The sequence below is a fragment of the Calidris pugnax genome, unplaced genomic scaffold, assembly GCF_001431845.1.
Source record: "Calidris pugnax isolate Ruff unplaced genomic scaffold, ASM143184v1 scaffold262, whole genome shotgun sequence".
NCBI lineage: Eukaryota > Metazoa > Chordata > Aves > Charadriiformes > Scolopacidae > Calidris > Calidris pugnax.
In genome coordinates, this window is record NW_015091043.1 from 414,487 (window position 1) to 439,780 (window position 25,294).

The 25,294-nt window shown below is 44.3% G+C and overlaps 2 protein-coding genes across 3 annotated transcripts in view; one reads left to right on the forward strand and one right to left on the reverse strand.

Annotated features, from left to right (window-relative positions):
* Positions 1-2,552: 2,552 nt before the first annotated feature.
* On the forward strand, positions 2,553-10,537 carry SLC46A2 (solute carrier family 46 member 2). The gene is made up of 4 exons (XM_014956396.1): positions 2,553-3,906; positions 5,477-5,560; positions 8,251-8,407; positions 9,900-10,537. Exons 1-4 carry the CDS (start codon positions 2,838-2,840, stop codon positions 9,955-9,957), a joined length of 1,368 nt encoding a protein of 455 aa, XP_014811882.1. The 5' UTR covers positions 2,553-2,837; the 3' UTR covers positions 9,958-10,537.
* A 1,670-nt stretch (positions 10,538-12,207) lies between these two features.
* The window catches only part of SNX30 (sorting nexin family member 30), a 50,084-nt gene continuing 36,997 nt past the window's right edge, over positions 12,208-25,294 (reverse strand). Inside the window, exons 7-10 of one of the 2 annotated variants that reach the window (XR_001413633.1) lie at positions 23,907-23,993; positions 18,958-19,110; positions 16,387-17,479; positions 12,208-14,959 (exon numbers count right to left, since the gene is read on the reverse strand). Coding sequence is in view for 1 of the 2 variants with exons in the window: in XM_014956432.1 (XP_014811918.1) it covers positions 17,420-17,479; positions 18,958-19,110; positions 23,907-23,993 (300 nt within the window). In the remaining variant the exon portion in view is untranslated. Of the gene's footprint in view, positions 17,480-18,957; positions 19,111-23,906; positions 23,994-25,294 lie in introns of both variants that reach the window. The other variant, XM_014956432.1, reaches the window with a different exon arrangement.

Consider the following 25,294-nt stretch of genomic DNA (forward strand, 5'->3'; position numbering starts at 1 on the left):
CTCACTATTTTGCAATTACTGACGTGAAATTACATCCTTCCATGTGAAGTAGTTCTAAAAAGTACATTTAATGTGAATGAACACTCAGAATATCTCGGAAATATGCATTTAATTCTTGAGATCACTAATGGCATCCAGCAGGGTTCATTAGCTATCTAGGCCTGAATAGCATTAAGCATAACACAGTATCACCTAAATGTCAAGACTGTCAGATGAATAAGCCAAGCATCCTGCATATGCAACAAAGTGTGGAAGAAAAATATCCCTGAATTAAGAGTTGAGCAGATCTGCAGTCTCTCAAGCACAGTGCCTGCAACATACCTCTGCATGCCAAGATAACTCATGTCCCAAATTGAAGCTTGAATGGGACAAAGTAATTTATCTTTCCTTCTAATGTCTGGTGGAAGAGACAGGGCTCCCCGGGTGAAGCAAAACGTGGCAATTCCTCCAGTTGCGTTTGTTGCCTCAACTGGTCACAGGCTGATGCTTTGGGGCTTTTAGTACGGCTGTCTGGAATTTCCATCCTCTGGAAATGTTCCAGGGATTGGAGAAAAAGATTTGTCCCACTTCTGAATAAAACTAAAGAAACTAGACACCTTTTTTCCAGAAAATCTGGGGGGGGAGGGGAAAGCCAACTGTTGGAACAACCCGCATTATATTTTACAGCTGGCTAGCAGTCTTTTGGCCTGACAAAAAAAAAAAAAAAAAAACCCAAACAAATATCACCTAAATGTCAAGACTGTCAGATGAATAAGCCAAGCATCCTGCATATGCAACAAAGTGTGGAAGAAAAATATCCCTGAATTAAGAGTTGAGCAGATCTGCAGTCTCTCAAGCACAGTGCCTGCAACATACCTCTGCATGCCAAGATAACTCATGTCCCAAATTGAAGCTTGAATGGGACAAAGTAATTTATCTTTCCTTCTAATGTCTGGTGGAAGAGACAGGGCTCCCCGGGTGAAGCAAAACGTGGCAATTCCTCCAGTTGCGTTTGTTGCCTCAACTGGTCACAGGCTGATGCTTTGGGGCTTTTAGTACGGCTGTCTGGAATTTCCATCCTCTGGAAATGTTCCAGGGATTGGAGAAAAAGATTTGTCCCACTTCTGAATAAAACTAAAGAAACTAGACACCTTTTTTCCAGAAAATCTGGGGGGGGAGGGGAAAGCCAACTGTTGGAACAACCCGCATTATATTTTACAGCTGGCTAGCAGTCTTTTGGCCTGACAAAAAAAAAAAAAAAAAAACCCCAACCAAATTCTCTGGTGAAACTGAAACTATCTAGCAGCAAATCATCCTAGCAGACAATTCCCCTCTCCTTTCCCGGTTATTTTTCAGGACTTTTTTTCCTTGAATCGAAATATAAAACAAAAATTATTGCACAACCAAACTAAGAGTGAAAAAATTAGGCTCTTGAGCCATGAGTAGACAGACACTGAGTAAATGTCACCTGAATCAATAGAGAGTGCAACAGATGGAGGTTTTAACATTGTTCTTGCGAATTAATCATTAATTTATTTTTTAAGTAATCGTCATAAATCTTCCTGGAACAGATTGTTATTCTCCCTGTTATGATTCATTAAACCAGTGCAGAATGAGATCATTGTCATTTAAGTTAGCATTTTTGAGGCTGCCGAATATCCTCCAAGCATTTCCTGCAGCTGGGACAGCAAGCATCCTCCTTGGAGCTGGCAACCTGCTTGCACCATATCCTGCTCCAAGAGCTTCTTGTGCCTCTGGCCAGCCACACCATCATTCCCCAGCCACACCATCATCCCCACTGAGACCCTGAGTCCACTTCACTTGACCCTCTCAGGCAGCAGCAAAACCAGGGGCTGACTTCCAGCTGAGAAGCTGCATGAGGCACCAACGCCTGCAGAGAGGCTCCTGGAGGAGCTGGGACTGGAGAAGGCTTCCCTGGAGGTGGGCTCTCACCCACCCCAGCCTCCAGCTCAGCTGGCTGGTTCCGTGGGGCACAGCTTGTCACTAATGCCTTTGGATAAACTGAGACTTTTCTCCTCCTCTTGGAAATTCCCACATTGTAAAGCCAAAGGACCCAGCAGGCAGAGAGGAGGCAAGTTACCAAAAATAGGCTTTTTTTCCCTTTTAATTTCTCTGTGGTGTAATTTCCTGACTGCATTATTGAAACAACAATGACATAAAGGGACACGATGCTGCAACAGGGCAGACGGGAGCAGGTAGGAGCAAAAGAGCCAACAACATATTTGTGTAGAAGAAAGGGAAAATAGCTCGCGGTAAGGGGAATTAAAAAATTACCTGGCAAAAAGGCACACACCCATCTCCTGCCCCCGCAGCCACCCTGAGAGTCCTCTGGCACGAGAAGGATGCCAAAAGGGAAAAAAAACCCAAACAAACACCACCAAACAACAAACCAAATGAAAAACAAACCACACACGCCTCCCCCCTCAAATTGCAGCAATTAACTTGATCAGGGCATTTTCACTTCCTAAACTGGGAGAGTGAAATTCCCCCGGGGTCATCTGACCTGTGTTGAAACGGCACCAGGAAGAGGAGCAGCAGCGGGGAGTGCGGGGCGTTCTCTGGTCCTACAAAAGCCTCCTGTGCCCGAGCCACGGATCAGAGCAGGGCAGGGATGTGCGTGCGTGCCTACGCGTAGCAAGGCGAGGTGCAAATATCCTCCCAGCCAGATCATCTCTTGCACAACTCCCCGACTCTCCGCAGCCTGGCTGACCTTCTGTTTTTTCCCTCTGCTGCTCCTCTCCAAGCATGCCTCCAGAGCAGAGCTTCTGAAGAGCCGTTTCCTCCTGTGCATCTCCCTGAAAACAGCTCTTCTGGAGAAAGAGAGGGTGGCTGGCAGCATGGTGGGGGTGACGGTGATGAGGACATGGGTTGAGCCGGTGGTTGCAGGTTCTCAAGTGGCCAGCGCCTTCTACGACACGGCGCTGCTGCTGGTGGTGAAGAACTACTACAATCAGACCAACTCCACCGCTCCCTCTCATGTACTGGAAGATGCTCAGCAGAAGGCTGTCTCTAATTTTTATATCATCTACAACCTAGTCCTGGGCCTGAGCCCACTGGTGTCAGCCTATGGCTTGTCCAAGCTGGGGGACAGGATACATCGGAAGATCCCCATCTGCTTCCCTCTTCTTGGCTACTTGGGCTCCAAAACTCTGCTGCTGCTCCTGATCCTGCTGGGCTGGCCGATCGAGGTGATGTACGGGGCTGCTGCCCTCAACGGGCTGACGGGAGGTTTCACCACCTTCTGGGCAGGCGTCATGGCTCTGGGATCTCTGCGCTCTTCCGAGAGCAGGAGGTCTCTGCGGCTGATCATTATTGAGCTGGTCTATGGCCTCGCTGGCTTTCTGGGAAGCATGGCATCTGGCTACCTGTTTGTTGGCTTCAATGACCGCTATCGAGAGGGCACTGTGCTGGTGGGCTGCAGCATTGCTTGCTATGCTTTCTGCCTTCTCTACAGCATTTTTGTCCTGACAGTCCCCAAGTCAGCAGCTTCCTGCCCAGCCAAAGCCAAGAGTGCAGAGGAAGTGGGCAGCCAGCTACCATCCCACAAAGAAGCAGCAGCAGCAGGCAGTTCCCAGCCTTCAGAGAGCAGCAGCTCCACTCCAATATCCCCCTCAAAACTCATCATCATCATGCTGTTCGTGGCAGCAATCCTCTATGACCTTGCTGTAGTTGGTGCAATGAACGTACTCCCACTCTTCTTGCTGAGGGAGCCTTTAAGTTGGAACGCCGTACAGATTGGCCATGGCAATGCTGCTGGGTACATCATCTTCATCACCAGCTTTCTAGGGGTGTTTGTGTTCTCCAAATACCTGAGGGACATCACCATGATCATAATTGGAGTGATATCCTTCACCGCTGGCGTCCTCATCATGGCCTTCGTGCGGTGGACGTTCCTGTTCTACATCGGTGAGTTGCACGGCTGCTTGCGTGAGCGAGTGCACCCTGAGAAGGGGGCTGGGGTCTTTCATTGTCAGGGGAAGGGCTTTTGCTCTGCTTCACCACCAGTTTCAGAAGCAGGAGCTTGGCAGACCACCAAATGAGTGGGGAGTTAATTATTCCCTCATTATCATTCCCCTCTCCCCACAACTCCCTTTGTACTCAGCACCCTACAATATCCAGAGGAGGCATATACTCCTGCCAAGGCTTAGTTTAAGGCTGGGTAACTTGTAATTAGTAACTTGTAATTAGTGTTAGTCATAACAGGAGAACAATGCTCATGATATAGGGGAGTGAGGACTGTTGCTGGGTACCTGTACTAATCAGACCACAGCACTGCATTAATGGGAAGCAACAAACAAATTGGCAAAGGTTTCCTATTAAGCAAACATCTTAAGGTGTGATTTATTTTTGTAACATTAAGGCATTTATGGTCAACGGGAAACTTCATAGTGAAACACTGGAGCTGCTTTAGGAACTAAAATGTCATGAGAATGTAGTGTACAAATCTTACACTATGTATAAATGACCAAGGGACAGGTAACAATAGGTGGGCAGCATCCCACGACAAAGGAAAGGCAAGTTTGTCGTTGGGAGGCAGCCTTGCAGGAACACAGAAAACAAAACCCAAGAACTGCATCTGTTGTGGCAATGAGACGGATGGTTCACATCTGACAAACAGAGCATCGTGTGTTACGTGGCTTTGAAGTTTTTTCTCCTGAAAGTGAGAAAAAGATCTAAGAGAAATGGCCTGAAGTGATTTTTCTGTCTGCCCCTACAGGGAATGAGAAATCAAAAATGAAACAAAGCAACGCTAAAGGGAAAGATAGTAGGATATCTTATTTGTGTACTAAGCCAAAAATGGGCAATTTTAAAGATACTTTCTTTGTTTAGGCAATCAGGCTGGGGAAAAAAAGATAAAAAATTAAAATCAAAAAAATGCTAGTTCAATATTAAGTCCATCATGAACGCATGCTGCTACACAGTGTGCAGGATGGTTATTTCCTGCTTTACAGAAATATCTCAGTACATTAGACATGGACCAAGTCTTCACTGAGGCTGACAGGAAAGTAATTCCAGCTCCCTAAATGTTTAGACAGTGGAGAAAGCCTAAAATACTGCAAGCTAGAAGCACCGAGATAGAAAATGGCTATAATGTTATAAAGGTACTGCTGCTGTCAAGGCCATGTAGCGTGGGGTGCTCTCTCTGCTGGATAGACACAAATCATCATCCTCACTATCTCAAAGGACAGTGCTCTATTCCACCTGCGCTGGAATTTCAGGCTGAGACCAAGAGACCATGGCTGGTTTGGGGAAAGTACCTCTGCTAGGTGGGAGCAAGGGGTGGCTTACCCACCATCTCCTGGGTGAAGTGAGGACCTACATTCCTACCAAAGATGAGTACTTCTTTCTGGTACTCAAGGGACAAGAAAATGTGAAACACATGTGCCAGAGGCATGTAGTCTTCATGAGCAGTGGTTGGTGTGTTGGGGGACAAGGAGCAGATACTGATGATAACCTCATATTTCTTGCATTTCAGCACGGGCAGTGATGCTCTTTGCCCTCATTCCCTTACCAACCATCAGATCTGTGTTATCCAAGCACGTCGAAGGATCATCCTATGGTAAGTACTTTGGTTACCTTACTGGTCAAAAAACCCTCAAACCCCTCCATTCAGCCTAAGGTACAAAGAGAAAGGTAAATCATTGCTACAATCTCTGCTTTGCGTAATAAAACTAGAACACAAATGGGAAGGGAGGAGCAGAGGAACTTGCAGGACAAGACTGTCACATCCAAACTTCTCCTCCTCGGTTGTGTCATCATTTATCCACAAACTTCTCAGCACGTGCTTCAAGTGACTACTATCAGTGTGCAGCTCAAAGGCAGGGAAAATATCTGAGGAGCTGCTCAAAAACATAGCGCTCTGGGGAAAACCAAGAGAAGCAAGACATTGGGTTGAAGCACTGTGACAGACCATTTATATTTGGCTTCTTTTATTTCCAGTTTTGGGAAGGATGCATTTATTTAATCTTTTTTTCAGTTACGGTCTCTAAACACATCTCCACGTTTTACCTGGCAGTTTGCTCCTGTCAGACCATGGTTTAAGTGAGAAAGGACAAGCTTTACCATTTTGGTAAACAGGAGTAGAAATTATTTTCTATTTCACAGAATTACAAAATCACCATGTCCAACCTTAAAACAAACAAACAAACAAACAAACAAACCAACCAACCAAAAACAAACCACAAAACACAACACCCCACCACATCACACCCACCCACAAACCAACAATCTTGGGCACTAGAGCATGTCCTGAAGAGCCTCATCTACACGTTTCTTAAATACCTCCAGGGATGGTGACTCCATCACCTCCCTGGGCAGGCTGTTCCAGTGCCTGACCACCCTCTCAGTAAAGTAATTCTTCCAAATATCTAATCTAAACTAAATCCTAAAATCTAATCTAAATCCCCTGCTGCAACTTCATACCATTTCCTCTGGTCCTGTCATTATTCCCTTGGGAGAAGAGGCCAACACCCACCTCTCTACAACCTCCTTTCAGGAAGTTGCAGAGGGCAATGAGGTCTCCCCTCAGCTTCCTCTTCTCCAAACTTAAACATTTAAATTTGTATTAGAAAAATAGTAAAAAATATGTATTTTTACAGCACCGTATTAAAGGCTACCATTTTTAACCTCGACGAGCTGGGTTTAGACACACCAGACAGCCCTGGCCATGCATTCAAACAGCACCTCAGGGCCACGACTGCTTGTGCCTCCTCCCAACACCTTCCCACGGCCGCCCGTTGGACCCTTTTCCCTTCTGCCACAGGAACACAACACAGGAGCTCTCACCAGTTCATTCCTCCTGCTTGTGCTCCTCGCTCGCCTGCCACAGGCGGTGCAGCTTGCACCCCAAATTAATCATTGTGATTAATCAATAATATTGTTGCAATCCCCACCACGACCTGCACGGGCTGCACCTGAGGGCGGCAGGTCTCCAGCGGTAGCGTGCAGCAGAGCAGGCCTTGCCTCCTGGCCACAGCATTGTCTCTGGAGGTGGTGGCCACTGTGGGGCTGGAGAAGGCTGGCAGGGCAGCATGCTTGGTGCACAACCCTGACCTTGCTCCCAAGCTGCGCATCCTGGCAGGGCTGGGCTACTTCCCAGGAACACCCCTTCCCAGGAAGGCCAACAGAATCCTGGGCTGAGTAGGGAAGAGTGTGGCCAGTAGGTCGAGGGAGGTCATTCTCCCCCTCTGCTCTGCACTGGTGAGGCCACAACTGGAATACTGCATCCAGTTCTGGGCTCCCCAGTTCAAGAGGGACAGGGAACTACTGGAGAGAGTCCAGCGAAGAGCAACAAAGATGATTCAAGGATTGGAGCATCTCCCTCATGAAGAAAGACCGAGAGAGCTGGGGCTCTTTAGCCTGGACAAACGAAGGCTGAGGGGAGACCTTATTAATGCTTACAAGTATCTCAAGGGTGGGTTGAAGGAGGAGGGAAGGAGGGAGCCAGACTCTTTTCAGTGGTTCCCAGTGAGAGGATGAGGGGCAACAGGCACAAGTTGGAACATAAGAGGTTCCACTCAAATATGAGAAAAAACTTCTTTCTGGTGAGGGTGCCAGAGCCCTGGAACAGGCTGCCCAGGGAGGGTGTGGAGTCCCCTTCTTTGGAGATTTTCAAGACCCACCTGGATGCAGCCCTGAGTAACATGCTCTGACAAGCTCTAGGCAATCCTGCTTCAGCAGGGGAGTTGGACTAGATGATCTCTATGGTCCCTTCCAACTCTAAAAATTCAGTGAAATTCAGTACCACGGCAGAAACAGAAGGGTGCACTTCAGCAGAACAAAGCTGGTGCCACCAGGGTCCAGTTTCTGCCTTTCCCCCACCCTAAACATATCACAACTCACACGCACCTCCCCATCTCAGGCATTATTATCATTTTAACCCAGCAGACCACTCTTCTTGCCTAGGGCAGAAGCAGACCCCGATTAAAATCCCTCCTCTCCTGCTCAGGACTACCCTGCTACTTCCTGTGGAAAGGAGCACTTCCTGCACAGTTTAGTGCTGCTTTTCCAGGCTGCCACCTCAACATCTAGACTGGTTAAACAGACAGTTTTCTAGTTGGATGTCTTGTCCTACGCCTAAAAGATGGAAAAGTCATTTAATCGTGGTCCAGAACAGCAGTGGCTGTAAGCTCCTGCCATCTGGCACTTGTGAAGCAATGACCACATCGCTCTTCCACGCAGGGGTGAGCCTGGATTCCGCAGCTGCTTTTATTTTTTTTTCTCCTGGGTAACAAACTATGTTTTTTACAGGTAAGATATTTGTCCTGCTGCAGTTGTCCTTAGTCACCACAGGAGTAGTGACATCTACGGTCTACAACAAGATCTATCAACACACACTGAACTGGTACAGCGGCTTCTGTTTCATTTTGTCCTTCCTAGCCGGCTGCCTGACTCTCCTCCCTTTAAGGTAAGGAATAGGAAGGGTTTTGTCCAGAAGGACATGCTGTATTTTCTTCATGTTCCCCGATTCTATGTCTAAAGCATGTAATACAGATGGGAAAAAAGAATTTGGAATTTAAAAAGAAAAAAAAAATGGAAAAAGATAAACAAAAATTTTGCAGAAATGAGTTGATGACTATCAAGGAGATTCAAAGAATGAAACTTGCAAGTGACTTAGCTGATGTTTTTTTAATCTTCTTTTTTGTTTAAAGTAGCATGAATTGCTGTAGGAGGAATATTTGGCAGAGTTTAAGAGCTGATAGTCCCAGGGGACAAAGCCTTCACACAAATGTAGTGCTTGAAATTGCAAAAATAGTAGTAAGTAGACTGAGGGAATAATACTACACAAAGTAAAACATTTTTTAAAAAATCCATTACAGGTTACTTTCTCATTGTGATAGAAAAGAACAACCTGAGTTGCCCCCAGGTGTTCCTTTCAAAGAGAAACCATTACCACATAGTGGAAGAAATGGTTACTTTTCTGATCCAATGAATTTGCCCAATTGTACAGCTACAGAGCGACTGAGAGGTACAATTTCAAGAACACGTTTTAAGCAGAAAACCAACTAAATTTGAAGAGAGAAAGCTGAAACAGCATCGCCATCTATTATTCCAGAATTTTTTAAGGATCTCCCTCCAATTCTCACCTTGCCTGCTGTCCTCTCCCCAAGACCCTGCAGCTCGTTGCGTTAACTAGGAACAGCGAGACTCATCCCGTGTGAGGTTAAAGCAAATAGTGACGATATCGCTATTTAACCCCTGCAACAACAATATTTGCATTCAGATACAAGGCAGGTACTGGAAGGGCTAATGTCTGATCCCAAGCAAAATTCTTAGCGAGGCTTCCTGTAATTTTTTTTAAAAAGAGTAGTAGAAAGTCTAATGGCACTACATATACTGACTTAAGCGTTACCACTTAGATAGGAATAAAAAGCAATGCTAAGGAAAGCTCCCAGACCATCAGCTCTGCGTCCTCCAGAGCACTGAAGCCTCCTGGGCTCATGAAACACATTTGACACCTGGTGCCAGGAGGACTATGAGCGTGGGGAAGGCTGCTCCATACTCATTGTTCCCCTGGCTCTGCTTTCCTCCTCATCTTCTCCAGACACAAGAGCGACCTGTCCCTTATGCACAGCCCTACTGTTTAACAGAGAGCTGCTGATAGCTACTCAACTGCTTTTTAAGGTGTTCTCCAAATAGGAATTAGCACCATTATCAGCACAAACACGGGGATTAGGTCTTGAAGCCCGAAAGACAATACATGGGGACAGTTTCATTGTTCACAGGGTAACTTATAGAGAGGCTGGCAGATCCTCGCAAAGAATGGCACGAGCACTCAGCCAGCGCCAGACACCCCAGCCAAGTTTAAGCTAAAGAATTGATGGGGGAAAAGCAAACTGTAGTTTTATGAAGTAGTCTGTTGGCTCTCCTGCAACCTGCATTTTTATTGCTCTTTACAGCATTGTGGCCATCAAACAGCGTTCATCCACTGGCTCCCTTCAGATCCTGACCGAGTGACAGAGGCTGCATCAGCTAAAGCATCTACTGGTCTTTATGAACTCCCCAAGCTGCCAAAGTGGAAGGTTTGCCAGGCATTAGTCCCAGCAAGTTACCATCATTTCGGGAAGCATCTCATTTACGTTTCCACTTCACAGCGTGCCACAGCCTCTCAGCCACTGAGCTCACACAGGACAAAGCAGTTTGCCTTGTTATTTCTGCAGTGCATCATCACGCAGAGTTCGTGCACTGGCTGTTGCACACCAGCAGTCCTCAGGGCATTTTGCTTTCCTGCTAGGCTGGGCAGCAATAGTGGAGCGTGGCAAGAACAAGGTAGAAATGAAGAGGATGTTTCTACATCCATCATTCACCGTGGAAGGGGAAAGCAGAGGATCAGCTTCCCATTAGCTCCTTCTTGTCTGTTCCTTCAGAAACCTCAGGGCAGTTCTGTGACTTTGGGTGATGAAGCAGGGGTCCACACGCCGTGTGTGCATGGCTGTCAGCGGGACACACTTGCTCTCCAAGTGGTACAGAAGATACGTCAGCCCAACTGATCAGTATCACATAAAAGCCCACTAGATACAGAAATACCACTGTAAAAAAAATAATGTAAAATTAAGACATTTCTAGTAATCCCTAAAATAAAACAATTCCTGAACAGATGTCTATGCCCCTGACTTCTGGGAGAATGTCCCACTGTCTCCAAAGGGTGTTTTACCATAGCTGGTGGGAGGACACCTATGACTCAGGAGCCAATACTGGCATCTCCACTCACACCACCAGGCTGTACTACTCTCCTAACAGGTTAAGAACAGGTAAGTGCAGCACACAACTCCTCTGGGTGTTACAAAGATGTAGGGACACTGATGCCACGTAGTAGTCACCTTGTTACCCCAGCTTTACGCTGGGTGAAACCCCTACTGAAAGGGACCTCTTACAACACAGCAACTGGCATGAGATGCTGTCATCTAAACCCAAGGGTGATTCAGAAGACTGGCACACCCCAGAGGAATCAGAGCTTAAATTATACGTCTACTTATCTGCTAATTGAATCAACAAGGATTAAGTGGCTTCCAAGTTCCTGAACTAAGTGAAGGCAAGTTTAAAGCCCTCCAGTAACTGAAATAATCTGGAGGCAAATCAGGCAGCTTCAGTTTGAGCCAGAGATACAGAAGCTGATTACTCACTATGCAACTCCTTACTCTGAGGAAGTTCCTGCCACCCCAGTTCCCCCCCCTCACACACACACACTCTTAGTATCATAGAATGGTCCAGGCCGGAAGGGACCTCCAAAGGTCATCTAGTCCGACCTCCCCACAGTCAGCAGGGACACCCCCAACTAGACCAGGCTGCCCAGGGCCTCGTTGAGCCTCACCTTGAATATCTCCAGGGATGGGGCCTCAACCACCTCCCTGGGCAACCTGTTCCAGTGCTCCACCACCCTCACAGTGAAGAACTTTCTCCTAATCTCCAATCTAAATCTGCTCCCCTCCAGCTTGAAGCCATTGCCCCTTGTCCTGTCACTGCAGGCCTTTCTAAACAGGCTCTCCCCAGCCTTCCTGTAGGCCCCCTTCAGGTACTGGAAGGCTGCTATTAGGTCTCCCCGGAGCCTCCTCTTCTCGAGGCTGAACAACCCCAGCTCCCTCAGCCTGTCCTCGTAGCAGAGGTGCTCCATCCCCCGATCATCCTTGTGGCCCTCCTCTGGACCCTCTCCATTAAGTCGATATCTTTCCTATATTGAGGCTCCAGACCTGCACACAAGACTCCAGGTGAGGTCTCACCAGAGTAAAGTGGAAGAATCACCTCTCTGGACCTGCTAGCAATGCATCTTCTGATGCAGCTCAGGATGTGATTGGCCTTCTGGGCTGCAAGTGCACACTGCCTGCTCATGTCCAGCTTCTCGTCCACCAGCACCCCCAAGTCCCTTTCCTCAGGGCTGCTTTCCAACACCTCACCCCCTAGTTTGTATTGGTGGCGAGGATTGTTCCGGCCCAGGTGCAGAACCTTGCATTTGCTCGTTGAACCTCATGAGGTTCACCTAGGCCCACCTCTCCAGCCTGTCCAGAACCTTTCCTCAGTTTCATTTTTAAGTGATAACAGATGTAAAACAGCAACTGACAGATGACTTTCAGTTCCATCAGTAGCGGAACAAAGTTTCAAGGGAAGGATACTTATGCAGTAACATAGTGTCAGTCCAGTAAAATAAGCACACACATCATTCCAATGGCGAAGGCTGCAAAAAAATGAAACTTTATATTCTAGGTAAAGGAGTCATCTTTTAATACATTTATTGGTCCATTCCATTAAATTAATTGAGGTAAACAAATGGTGCATTTTAAAAAAATGTACACACTAATAGAGAATTACAAACAGTTTTACCTCAAAGTGTTTTTCTCCATCAATACTAGCTCCATAGTAAACAATGCACAAAGTCTATTTATACAGAGATATATGAAAGGGTATAGAAACATGCCAGCACCAGAAGGCAAGACAACATTTCATAGCCTGCGAGTCTGAACAAGAGCACAGTTGCCAGATTTGGTCGAGTGCAGGAAACAAAAGCCTCCTTCCCATTTTCACATTGTTTACTGGCTAATTCACACAGAAACAAGTCTTTTCACAGCTTTTGTTTTTTGGTTTTGAATGGTATGAACGGTGACTCTAGCTCCGGCGAGTAGGTTTACAGAGGCTGAGAGGGGAAGAGTCTGGGCAATGAGTCAGCACCGTTTTTGGGATATGGTACTGCCACCTTCAACAAGGAGGGGGATGAGGTCCACCTCCGCTCACAGCCAGCTGGCCTCCAACACCTCCACGGCCCAGCTCCCCACACCTCGGGGAAGGACAGAGGGATGCAGGCACAGAGGAGGAGAGAACAAGGACGGTGCGGCTTTATTTTCACAGACTGAAGACAGAAGCCCTTTGGCTGTTTGCAGTTGTAAGACTACCCCCCTGCAATCTGTCCACTGGTGCAGTGGGAACACGGCACTGGCCCCAACCCCGCTGCTTCACCTGAAGGTATGGACACACATCCCAGCAGCAGAGTTAAGGAAATGGTGTAGCTTCAAAGCATAGAGTACCGAGACCTTCCGAGTAGTCCAGGACAGTGACTAGCCTTTAGTGTTTTAGCATGCCACTTACATAAGGTGTTCTAATTAGGCATTTTTGGAAAGTGCATTATTTTCTGCACAAGTACTGTGCCTTGGCCGTGCAGCCTTAAAACCAGCCCCGTTCATTACCGAGCACTTGTACAAGTCAGATGCCCCGGCAAGACTCCAAAGCGCTAAGCATAGAATTAGGTATTGACATTTAAATTTCATACAGTTGATTAAACAGCACTCCCAAAAAGTTTAAAATACAATATTCACACCGCCAGAAGGCTAGTTTATTCCTGTGATCCCCGGTTTTACTTAAAAAAAAAAAAAGTCTGATAAGTAGTAGCAAGTTCCCTACCTTAAAAAAAAGACTCCATTTCCCCTGTTTATTGGTTGTTGTAGTAAAAGTTAATATATCAAGGGAAGGGCTGCTCTACCTTCAGAATTTATGAAGGCTGAATATCTAATGAGCTAGTTTAGTCTATGCAATTTTGCTCAGTGGTTAGCAGCACCAGGATTTTAAACAGTCTTCAACATTAATCACACACAATTAAATTGTGCAAGTTTTAACAACAGCGTGGCTCCTCCTAAAACACTGAACAGTCCTTGGTGGGCTAGGAAGGAATTCTTTTGTATCTTGGCATATGCAGGACCAACACCTGAAGCAATATGCATCACAGTCTGTGCAGAGCCACTGCTGCAAGGCCACCTCACTGTACCTCCACAGGACCACCTCTGCCACTCATGCTTTACAGATGTTCCTACCACCTATCCCACTATTCTCTCCTTAGCACAAGTGCCAGTGTGACAAAAATCCAAGTAGACTTCAGAGGAGAAACCATAATTTATTCTTTGATACAACTCACATCAGAAGAGTTCGTGTCTTTAGGGCTACACCTGTTTCCTTTTCATTTTTCAATGGATACCTGAAAAAGCCATGATGTTTCAACATCTGTTTATTGCAAGAGTCAGAACCTGGTAAGGATACATACGAACAATGCACGGTTCATTACTGAGCATGAAAACAAGATCTCAGTGCTTGCTTTGTTGTGCTGGTGCCAGTTGAGAGAAGAAACAAACATCCCAGAAATTACACAGAAGTAACCAAGACAGCAGTGAGTTAGGCATCCGCTGAGAAAAATCTTGGTCTGGCTATGGATTACAAGGAAAACTGGGCTCATTTAAGGATTATTGAAGGACCCATGTGTCACATAGGCTTACAGAAAGGGTGCAACTACTTTTGATGTTGTTTTAGTGCATATGCAGAGGCTGACCTTAAATGACTGAACACTCCAGAAGTTATTCAAAGATGAAGCTCCTGCACTACTCCTGCTTCCCTTTACCAACACCTTTTAGCTTTCACACTTCAGGTTCAGGCCATCCAAAGGAGTGACTCCTGTCCTGTAAGGGTTACAGGATAACACGTCAGAGTTTCTCTAACAGTTTAGATCTCAGCCCCCTACTAATAGCAGTTAAGTGCACTCTTTACAAATGCCACTCCTTACATCTTACAGGAGTTTCCTGCTATTTTAGAGTTCTCCTGTTTGGCACTGCTCCCCCAAGCCTCACAATCAGGACCTTCCCCATACCTCACAGCCTCTCCCGCAGTTAACTAGAGATTTACAGCAGCTCTTTATAAAGACACTCCATCGCCCATAGGAGCTGAGAGATCCATCACTACGCACCCTTCTTACACTGCAGCAATGAATGTAGGAGTCCTTTTCTGAATGTTAAGTTTTACTTTCCTTGTTAGGGGCTTAAGAGGTTTTGGTGTTCCAGATGATAAAAGAAATCCTATTAGTGGCCACAGCCTGAGGCACATGTTGCATCCTCTCCTCCAAATCAACTTGCAGATGCTACAGAGCCACATACTCCAACAGGGAACTGCAAAGCACACCTGCCTTTCAGCAGCTTAGCCAGAAAGGGATTACCTGAAATTGAAACATGCTTTGGTTGAGGAACAGTTTAAAAACCATGCTGCAGAATCAGTGGCATCAGATTAAAAGAAAATCTCAGCTGATATTCAACAGCTCCAGGCTCAGCAGTTACACACTGATCTCAACTTCACTTGGTACTCCCCACTGTCCATTATGCTTCCCAGGAACAGCTGTCATGTCAATTGCTAAGTTCCCCAGAACCAACACTCACTTCAGTTTGACATAAAACTAAGAGGGAATAGGACATCAGTGTTGCAAGGCATCAGACAAATCCTACTCACTAGTAGGAAAAAAGCCCACCCCTCCTACTCATCCTGCACTTTTTTTATAAGGTGGAGAGAAGACTGCTGAAGTATTAGTGCAAATTACATTTTGCTCAACTCCCAGTTATGTTGCAGAGTCAACTACAAAATTCCATGTACCACACAGGAACCAGCTCAAAAAAAGTATGTTGATCTCTGTTTGTGGGAAATAGGGGAGACTGTAACCCTGAAGGTCTGACTGTTAAACATTACACAAGTGCTTATTTTAGAAGGGAAAGGTTGAGGAAAACACTTGATTACTGCTTCAAGATGATCCCCTTAAGCACTTCCCTTGCACAACCAGAGTAGTTTGTCATTCTGGACCTAACAGCACCTTAAAGCAGAGTTCTTGTTTACACCAAGTAAGTGTATATTGATAAACTGTGAGCTTAAACCAAAAAGCATAGTTTGTTTAGCCTCCATTGACAGCTCTGTGGTACTAAGTCAAAAAGGAAGACCTCTTAAAATATCTTAAACTTGACTTTTGCACCCAGAGAGCATCATCTCATTAGGCTGGCAGCTACCACATTGCTGCAATAATTCATCTTGACAGTTGCTATAAAGCCACCAAGCTAAGGGGGGGCTTCAGGTACACTTGGTGTTTACGAAAGGATGAAGTCCAGACCAGAAGGATACCTGGTAGGTCATCATAGGAGAACACAGAAGTTGCATATATTCAATTACTGCTCAGATTCTTTGCAAGAATATTGCCAGAGATCAAGTTATCACTCCAGTTTAGCAGTAAGCACTCATACCTATTTATTCCCCCAAATCCCAATATTACACTGATATTAGCTCCAAACCCCCTCACTTAGGATGGTTAAGAGGGATTTATCTGCATGCTGTTAAACCAAGACTCTGGGATCCTGGGAATCACGGCAGTATTCCTAAGACCATTAACACCAAGTAGGCATTTCCTTGAGGGTGGACTGCAAGAGAAAGGGGGAGGAAAAAAACAAAGGGACTTGCAGAAGCAGTTACACTTCTAAAGGCCAACAAAAACTATTAAGAAAATAGATCTGTACCAAAAGTAGTCTTAAAAGACTTGCTGTGTTGCTCAGAAGAGATAGTTATGAACGCTATGTGTAGCTAACAGGGTACTTATCTACCCCCACCAACCTGTTTAAGGCAAGTTTCACACACGATGCTTGGTGTAAGCAGGTATTTGACACTTTCTGGCTTTTGGCTGCTGCAAAAAAAAAAAAATGGGGAGAGAAAGCAGAGTTCTACCTTTACTACAGCAGGCACCATGCCCAAAGTGCCTCTAGTTCAGAAAAAAAAAGTTTAAAGCATGGACCAAGAGAATACTACCATGCAACTTCCAGAGACAGCATCAGAAAAAAATACACCGAAAACTCACACTTTTTTCCACCATTCCCATAAGCCTCAAGAAGCTGCTCTTCTACTCGCTCCCACAGCTAGGCTGATTTTGATCCCCAAGTCAGTCACAAGTACACTCCAGCCAACTGACATTACTTCATAATCACCAAGGTAAACAAAGATACTCAGTATGAACCAACAGCATGCCACACTGACAAAAACCACAGATCATGCTTGCAGGTGGTGTTGGTATGTTCTGTCCAGGACCAGCCCAACTCCCACACAGAAAAGTCTCCAGAAACCGTTTAATCCAGAGGGAGCACATGGGCGGTAGCAAAACAGAAAATATCCATTTCCAGCCTTTCCCTGTCCATCCAAAAATAGGGATAAGGATTGGTTAGAGAGTACTGTATCATAGGAATAATTATTATTTTTTCTTTTTTTTTCTAGCAAACAAAACAGAATGGTAATAAAGATGTCATTTGGCACCTTGCAGTAGAGTTTTATTTTCATCTTTTTAGTGTTCCACTCATCAGTTCCTTCCAGACTAAAGAGGTAAGTTTTATCAAGATCCCCGTGCACTTTCAATATGAACCCCCAATCACTCCATAGGATAAAGAAGGAACCATTCAAGATAACTCAAAAAGATGAAACATACCCCAGTTTAAACACAGAAAGTGAGGAAAAAAATTCAAATAGTTTTCAGAGCGTCTGTTCCAGCCCAAGTGCAGCTGGCATTTCAGTTAACTTGACAAAAGGAGTCCTTCAAAAAGTTCCAGTATGTCTAGTGGTACTGAGCATAGAAGTGCTAGACTGTCCATGAAGGTACTTCTTATTTGGTCTCTGGCTTGTCTTGCAATAGTGGTATAATTGACTCCCACGCCGTAAGGCACTGAAGAAAGAAGATTAAAAAAATGGATTGTACATCAGTTCTTGTAACTTTTGATCAACCCTTCCAGACCAACAGAATGCAAGTTCACAATGGCTAGCCAGGTCTTTATAGATTATTGCAGAAGAGGGGTGAGGAATCTCTAAAAGCCATAACTTGTTCAGAAAGAATAGCTGCAGTTCCCAAAAAAAACAAATTAAAGCTTTCCAAAGTCATCAGCTGGCCCAAGCTATTAAAAACCACCAGGATACCCAGTATTTCCAAATATCAAGCTAGATTCTTCTAAACTGAGGAACACCACAGCTTTCAGCTAGGGAGACAACCTGTTTCTAGTGGAAATTTACATCTTTGTGGTGTGACTGCGGGAGAGGGCTGTCTGGACACAATGGCAGCTATTATAGACTTCCTCCAGCAATCTTATTTGAAAAATTGCATTTAGGGAGGATAGTTCAGGGACACAGTGTACTCTGGTACACCTCTGGCACTTGAACTTCACTACACAACAAAGTGGTAGCACCTGGTATAGTAAAATAAAAGTGGAGTCTAGCCTCTAGGTTATTAGAAAGTCACTCCAGGCTTTGGAGTCATTTCCCCAGACGCGTACACATATCCAATTCTTGTGCTGTGAACCATTACTGCCTTTCAACTATGTACAGCCCAGAAGTCAAACTGGACAAAAATACTGTGGAATACATATTATTAAACACCAGCAATGGGGAAACTCATCACCAGTGCTTACATCCACAAGTCACTGTTGCCAAGCATCTTTCAGTACAATCAGCAAGATTAGACGGAAGTGCACAGAGTATTTCTAGATGTGTATCCTGAAGTGACTAAATGCTTTTCCTACCAAAGAGCTTCCTTGCTGCAGCTAAGAGCAAAACTGACATGTACAGATTTAACTGTCAGTTGCAGGGGCACTCCTGGATGTTCAGTGGACTCCTTAATCCCTCCTGCCACAACAGTCTCAGAATAGAGAAGAGACCAGGGTGAAGGAAGTTCTATGTGACTAGTTATGAACCACTGACAAGACAGACACTGGCCGGGGCAAAGGAAGCACATATTAATATTACATGGATAGGTAACCTAGCACAAGAAGTTTGTAAAGTAGGTGTGGAAAAAAGCAACAGGCAAGATTAAGTATGTCACCATGCATAAGCCAAGTAGTGTTTAACATATCAACCACCACTGCTCAGTAATTTGTTCAGTTCAAGAGTGCAAGACAGGCAAGCAGACAGGATGAAATGCAGGGCTGCCTTGCAAAGGACTGCTAGTCTCATGCAGATCACTTGAGCATGACCATCAACTCAATAGATTACACTAAGCTGCTGACAAAGAGCAGCTTCTGCAGCCCCAGACAACTGATTTACATGTCCAAGATTCTTTTCAAGACTGCATGAAGATTTCCTGAAGAATTATCACCACCTCAGAGGAAAATAAACTGTTCTTATTCCTGCTAATGTTCTAGCAGTGCCACATACCTTCTCGTAGTACTGGATGTTTTTATCTGCCATGCCCATGAGTAGCTGCCTAAAGTCTTGTCTTTTGTTGTTCTGCCATCTCTCCATGTCTGCTTTCAGGTCAGCATTGAAACACTCTACTCGGTCTTGACATTTCTCAACATCTGTCGGTACCTGCAAGAAAAGAAATGAAGATTGAAACTGTCACTGAGAGTGTCAGACTGCTGAATCAGCTCAAACCTCACTGAGCAAAGTTACAGAAAAATGGGTAAGTTAACCCAGTTATGGCTGCAGGGACAAAAGGAGGAGATGTGACTGCTTAATTTGTTTTCTGCTGTGTAAGGTGGTGGGCAGTTGTGTTTGTCCATCTCCACACCAGAAATGAAGCCAGACCACGGAAGAGCTCTCTAGAGACACATGAAGAAGAAAGCCATTTGGGACAAGTGCTGGGTGCTTAAGCTCAACACCAGCTCCAGAGCAAGCTTTCTCTCCTCTTTCCATTTATAGTTGCACCAGGCATTTCCCAATTTACCCTAGTGTCTATGAAACAAACATTTTGGTTTGACCAAAGAGCTGGATAAGAGCTCTCAGTGTTACCTCTTGACCATAGTATACAAACAGTAGTCATCAACTATGGCTGCAGAATGAAATTCCTAAGCCTCTAGTTTCTAGCTTCCACTTTTAACCCTAAGGCTGCCTGAAAAAAAATTGAAGTGCAAAGCACTGATGAATCATAATGAAGGGAACAGAAACATTTCCCTATGGATTGGCTCATGGGCCTTTCAGCTCAACACAGTCACACAAGCAATGGGAGAAATCTTGAAGGACAGCCCACTGCAAGCCTAGGTAGAGATTTAAATGGATTATGACAGCAGTCACTGGCCCAAGGTAGATGCACACTGGGCCAAAAAAGTTGGTATCCTTTGCTTATGTTTTAACAAACATCATGTATACCACCAGGCAGCTACAGGAACAATTTACAAATGTTTCTTCAAGCAGGAAACCTATGAATACCTTTCTCTCCCTGCATGGTCCACACAGATGGGAAGCCTGTAAGGACATGCAGACTGAGTCCATGACCTCTGAAGAGGAAATTTCTCAGCTCTAGCACCAATGTGAGAAGTGAACTTCTGCTCTGGAACCTGTGATTTGCACAAAGGCAAAGGGCAGAACAAGGAAGAAGATTTGCAGTTGTTTCTAGAGGCTCTTCTCATACTTGATACTTTCAGGAAGTTCCCTTCAATGAAGGAAGGGTTCCTTCTTCGTGAAGGAAGGAAGAGGATGAACAAGCTATGTAAGCAGCTTTTCATGGGTAACAATATAGGGTGTCAGGGGTGAGCTACTACCTTGCAGTTTGGCAAGGTACACAACTTAAGCAGAAATATATCAACTCCAGATGTCAATTAGCACTGATCACATTCCATTGACTAATACTCAAAGGTCCTATGTTAGTTCTCCAGTAAAGCTGTTTGAGACGCAGGAAGCACCTCCTTCATACTCATGGGATTTGAGCAGCCCCTTTATTCACACAACTGGACTTACACTACAGGCAGCTTGGGGGTTCATTAGCTACACACTTCCCCCACCCCCTACAAGCACCATACTTCTGGCTACAGAATCCACTCTGCTCATCTAAGCAGTTGTGACTCTAGACATGAAGATCTCTCATAGGCTTCAGACAAGAACTACCAAGCCTGTGTCTGGAAGGTTTAGAAGATGTTCCCCTCAAGGCACGTATGCCTTATGTCATATTTGTAAGTAGTCTACTGTCTTAACAAAAAAGCCTAGGCTATCAGGAGAAAGAGATGTAAAGTCTGGAAGAAAAACCACATAAGATTTCCCAATACAATTAAGTTAGTTTCTAAGCACTCACCAGCTTCCTGTTTCTTCTGCCATGATCTGAAACCACAATGCAACTATTAAAAAAAAAAAAGTATCTGCTTTTTCTCACAGCCAATCCTCCTGCAGGTCAGGCTGAGAGGGCTGCACAAGTTTAGAGCAACAGAGACAACCCAGTGGTCAGCAAATGAGTCATGTATGCCCTAATTAAGGGACAAGGGCAATGAACACCAACTAAGTCTCCACAGGCACCACGAAAGCAGAGCCTACATACGCACCAGTCCTGTTCAGGAGTGTAAATACCTTTCCCTCCAAAACTGCAGTTTCCCAGAACAGAATGTGCAACTCAGTAGCTGAAACAAAATTTTAAGTTGATTAACAGCTTTTAAGCACTTTACACCTAGTGCAACCTTAATGAAAAGGGAGGTTACAGTTCTAACATCAAATTTGGACTTAAGTTGAAACATCAATGCTGATGCTTTTATCTGCTTTTACCACCGGAGACGTTAAATATTAGCTATCAACTAGGAAGTGAGAAGAAAGAAGACTGGACTTTGGGGGAAGTTGCTGCTTTCTTACTGATGGCTGCAGTCAGCTAATTTAATAGCTCCAAAAAAAAAAAAAACCACCAACCCAACTCCAAAACCAAGTGACAACTGTCTCAAACTGCAATACGTTCCAGAAGGACCCATCACTATTTTAGCAAGTTAAACTGATAGGAGATGTATATGCAGGCAAGAACAGAGTATGAAACTGTATATTCTGGAGTCTGGTCACCTCATTACATCTATTCTTCACCACCTACATCTATTCTTCTTCAAATAATTCTTGAGACCAGACACAAAGTATGCCTCGCATCTAGAACTTAGCAGAGTTGAGTGCAGACAGCATCACTTGCAGCATAAGCATGTCCACTTTTTTAAAAAACTCCTCTACAGCATCATTACCACATAATAAATCGTCCTGAAGCACAACGAATCCAGCACTTATTAGGCAACTAACATATATTTTTATCTTTCTAGTTCTCTGGAAACATACTGTTACAAGCCTTTTTTTTTCCCCCCTTTAAATACATATAGTAACTTTCTACGTCAAATTCTGCGCTGCTATATTTAATGTTCCCATAGATCACCATACTGCAAAGCCTTCAGACAGACAGAATAAATTAGGTCATCAGCAGTGGACTTCATTTCACCAAAAGGAAACAATGTCTGCACTTCACTAAACTGGCTAGATTACTGCAAAACCAGCTCCAGCGTGGGTCAGAAATGGCTAAGCAGCAATTCACCACCATACTTGTCAGAAACAGAAAGACAGCAGAGTCTGCACTGTTATGATAGTGTTAAAAAACAACACACATACTAAGCTTTTGGTGTAAGCTTCAGCATTCTGAGCAGTATTTGCTGACAGACATTGACAGCAGTCCTACAAGTCTTCTGCACTTATAGGCTGCCAAGTTTTAAGCTGATCATGTCAATGTGAGAATGACCTAATGACACCGCTGGAGCTTTCTGAAGCCAATCTGACTACATGTACAGTGAGTCCCAGAATGCCCTCCAGTGGAAGAGATTAACAAGTAATGATAGGCCCTTCTTTCATGATCCAAAAGTAGGCCTTTTTTCCCCCTGTAAGTTTTAGGGGTGTTTTGTTGGTTTTTTAAACATAATTTCCGTCAAATCAGCTAAATATGCCAAAAGGAACACAAACGCCTGTTCACTGCATAATCCAGCTCATGATCATCACTCTGATTGTAATTTCCAGCAAATTGTAGCCAGGAGACCTTGCTGAATGTAAGATGTGCTTCTAGCCACTGCTCTGAGCTACCAGCTCTTACAGACAAGGACATTCCCTACAGTAGAAAGAATCTAAAAACCACAAGCTAGTATTTTATGAACATGCAGGGAATTCTGTTAGTTTGTTCAACTTCCATCTTGTAAATGACACAAAAGACTTACGTTAGGAAAAAAGCTACACAGAGTTGCCAAAAGATAATGCTTACAGTCTGGAGAGGAGACAAATATTCAAAAAATTCTTAGCTATTTAAGTGCTGTGCTTTAGACAATCCACTGAGAGGTGAGACACAAAAGCCTTTTAGTAGGTGAGAGATCAGCAAACTTCAGCAGTTTCACTGCATCAAGATCTTGACAGAGTCAAATGCCTAAAAGCCTCGATTGGCTTGCTGGATGTGCTAGATTTAGATTCCCCCTTTCCTACATAAAACTTGTTGGAATACCTACTTACACAAAGCTACACTGAGGAAGTAAGAATACTTACCACCCCTGCCAGCAGTGGAGCAGGCAAAAGACAAAAATACAAGAGCACCACAAGATATCCAGGACACCACTATTTCTAGTCACAGACATAGGACCAGAGAAACATCTGTTTGCATTTCTATGCTCTGTCCTCTTTAGCTTCTTAAAGACATTATGTGAACTTCCTGTAGTTCTATTGCACAGTAGTCCTAATACCAGGAAGTCACCCATTGGTTGAAATAGATGAAGGAGAACTAAAAAAACCCCAAGCAGAGGAAGGGAACAAAACCTGTTGTCACTGTTGTTTAAAGCTGCAGTGATTTAAGACACGGCTCTTGCACATTGCTTCAGGCAGAAAGCAGGTGGCAGCAGAAGCACACCAGTTTATGGTTCCCTTCTGCATGAAGCCCAGCCAAAACCCATCACCCGCTGCTGTGTCTGCTCAGCATCACACAGGATGGGCACCCTAGCAGAAGGGGCAAAATACAGAGCCTTCCACAGCCACAACGGGTGTACCACAACACAATTCAGCAGCACCAGGGCTAGGACCTTAGCTCAGATAGCTTACATACTGTTCTACCACTGCTTCAGCCCCCACAACTAAACACTCCAACCGATTGCTGGCTGTTGTTCAAGTGTTACACAGGTTGGAGCCATCCTGCTCCCAATGGCAGGAGATCAGAAGTTGCTGGACAGGTTATATATGCTGATACCTCAGTCTTCATTTCACACCAGCTTGCCAACAACAAACTTCTGTTCTACCAGAAATTGCTTATAGTGCAAAGAAGCCACCAGACACAGACAAAGCAAGTTCTGTTTCTCTGTTCTTCTCAGGCTGTAAGTGCAAGCTGATTTTGTAAGGTAGTTTTAAGTGCTAACCTTTGGACGGTCTTCTTTTTTCAAGGCTACTGCTTCCAGTTTTGCTTCATACTCTGCTTGAACTTGGTCTCTTTTCTTCAATACATTCTATGGACAAGAGAAAAGACAGTTGTGAGAGGGATCCCATTGTTTTTTCCCTCCCCAGCCTGCAAGAAACTGCAAAGAGATATAGCTTAAGTGCTAACTCAATCTTAAATCAGACTTTCAGACTGGCTTTTTCCTATTTTACAGTATTTAGCAAGTAGCTTTTAAAAACAAAAAGCACTTAATCTCCAGCAGCTGGAAAGGTCAGATAAAATTCAAGTTTTGGACAAGCTGGGGGCATGTAAGATAAAAGCTGTCATGCAGCCATGACCATAACCCTAAGTAAATTCAATTAATCAGTTGACCTATTATTAGCATGAAAAGGATATAAACAAAAGCATCAAAACTGTCAAGGACTAATGCAAACCTTTTGATAACCTCAAGCAGCAGACACAACAGCATGGGCTAAGAGACAGGAAAGCCACCACAGAAGGTATTACATCTTTCTTTTCACTTGCAAAGACTCCTCAAAGTCCTCTATAGCAAGATGCTACATTCTTATGTTAGAACAAAAGTAAGCTTTGCTTTTAGATCTGCTTGGGGAGTTTGGTTGGTTGTTGAATTAAAAAAACAAAAAGCACAATTTATGTTAAGAGGCACTGAACTACCTGAACAAGTTTCACAAGTAGTAAATATTTCATTGACAGAGTATTCCCAGAATAGAGAGCAAAAGATGCTACCCTTATCTTGTACTACATCCACAAGGTTATTTGTAATTGTGCTACTAGTTCTACTAAGGTTATACTACAGTCTTATAATTGGAAAATAACCACAGGCGTTTTTAAGAATATACTACTAAAAAAATAAGTAGTTCTCTGTCAGCAAAAGTGGGTAACTTGTTTTCTTGTGAAGACTGAAGCAACTAGTAATTTTTTTATAGCTCAGTTGATGCAAAGTTATTATGAAAAATGGGCAGAGGATAGTCAGTCAACACTCACTGCTGAGGTACCTGTAAATCTGAACTTCTCTTGAAGCCCACTTACCTAGTTCATGTTCAAATCTTCCTTTCTGCCACCCAGAAGGAATTATGCCATTAAGACAAAAAGTAGTAACTAATTTTAACAGTTTCAGAGAAGGCTAGTAAACCAGGACTAGTCACATGCACTGATGCCTACATATGTATCTGTTTTTTAAAAGAGTAATTCTCACAACTTTCAGAGCTACTTTAGCCAAGATCTATTTCCTAATTAAAGATGTACAAAGCCTGTATCTATTAATCATCATCTTCCCCCTCCTCGCTCATAAGCAAGGGAAGTTCACCAGTGCAGTTGCTCTAGAGATAAGACATGTTGCAATCAATATTC

Bases quoted from the DNA above. Each gene is read 5' to 3' on its own strand.
- SLC46A2 (XM_014956396.1), top strand. From the start codon at position 2,838: ATGGTGGGGGTGACGGTGATGAGGACATGGGTTGAGCCGGTGGTTGCA. The intron at 3,907-5,476 runs GTGAGTTGCACG...CTTGCATTTCAG, and splicing joins GACGTTCCTGTTCTACATCG to CACGGGCAGTGATGCTCTTT. The intron at 5,561-8,250 runs GTAAGTACTTTG...TGTTTTTTACAG, and splicing joins CGTCGAAGGATCATCCTATG to GTAAGATATTTGTCCTGCTG.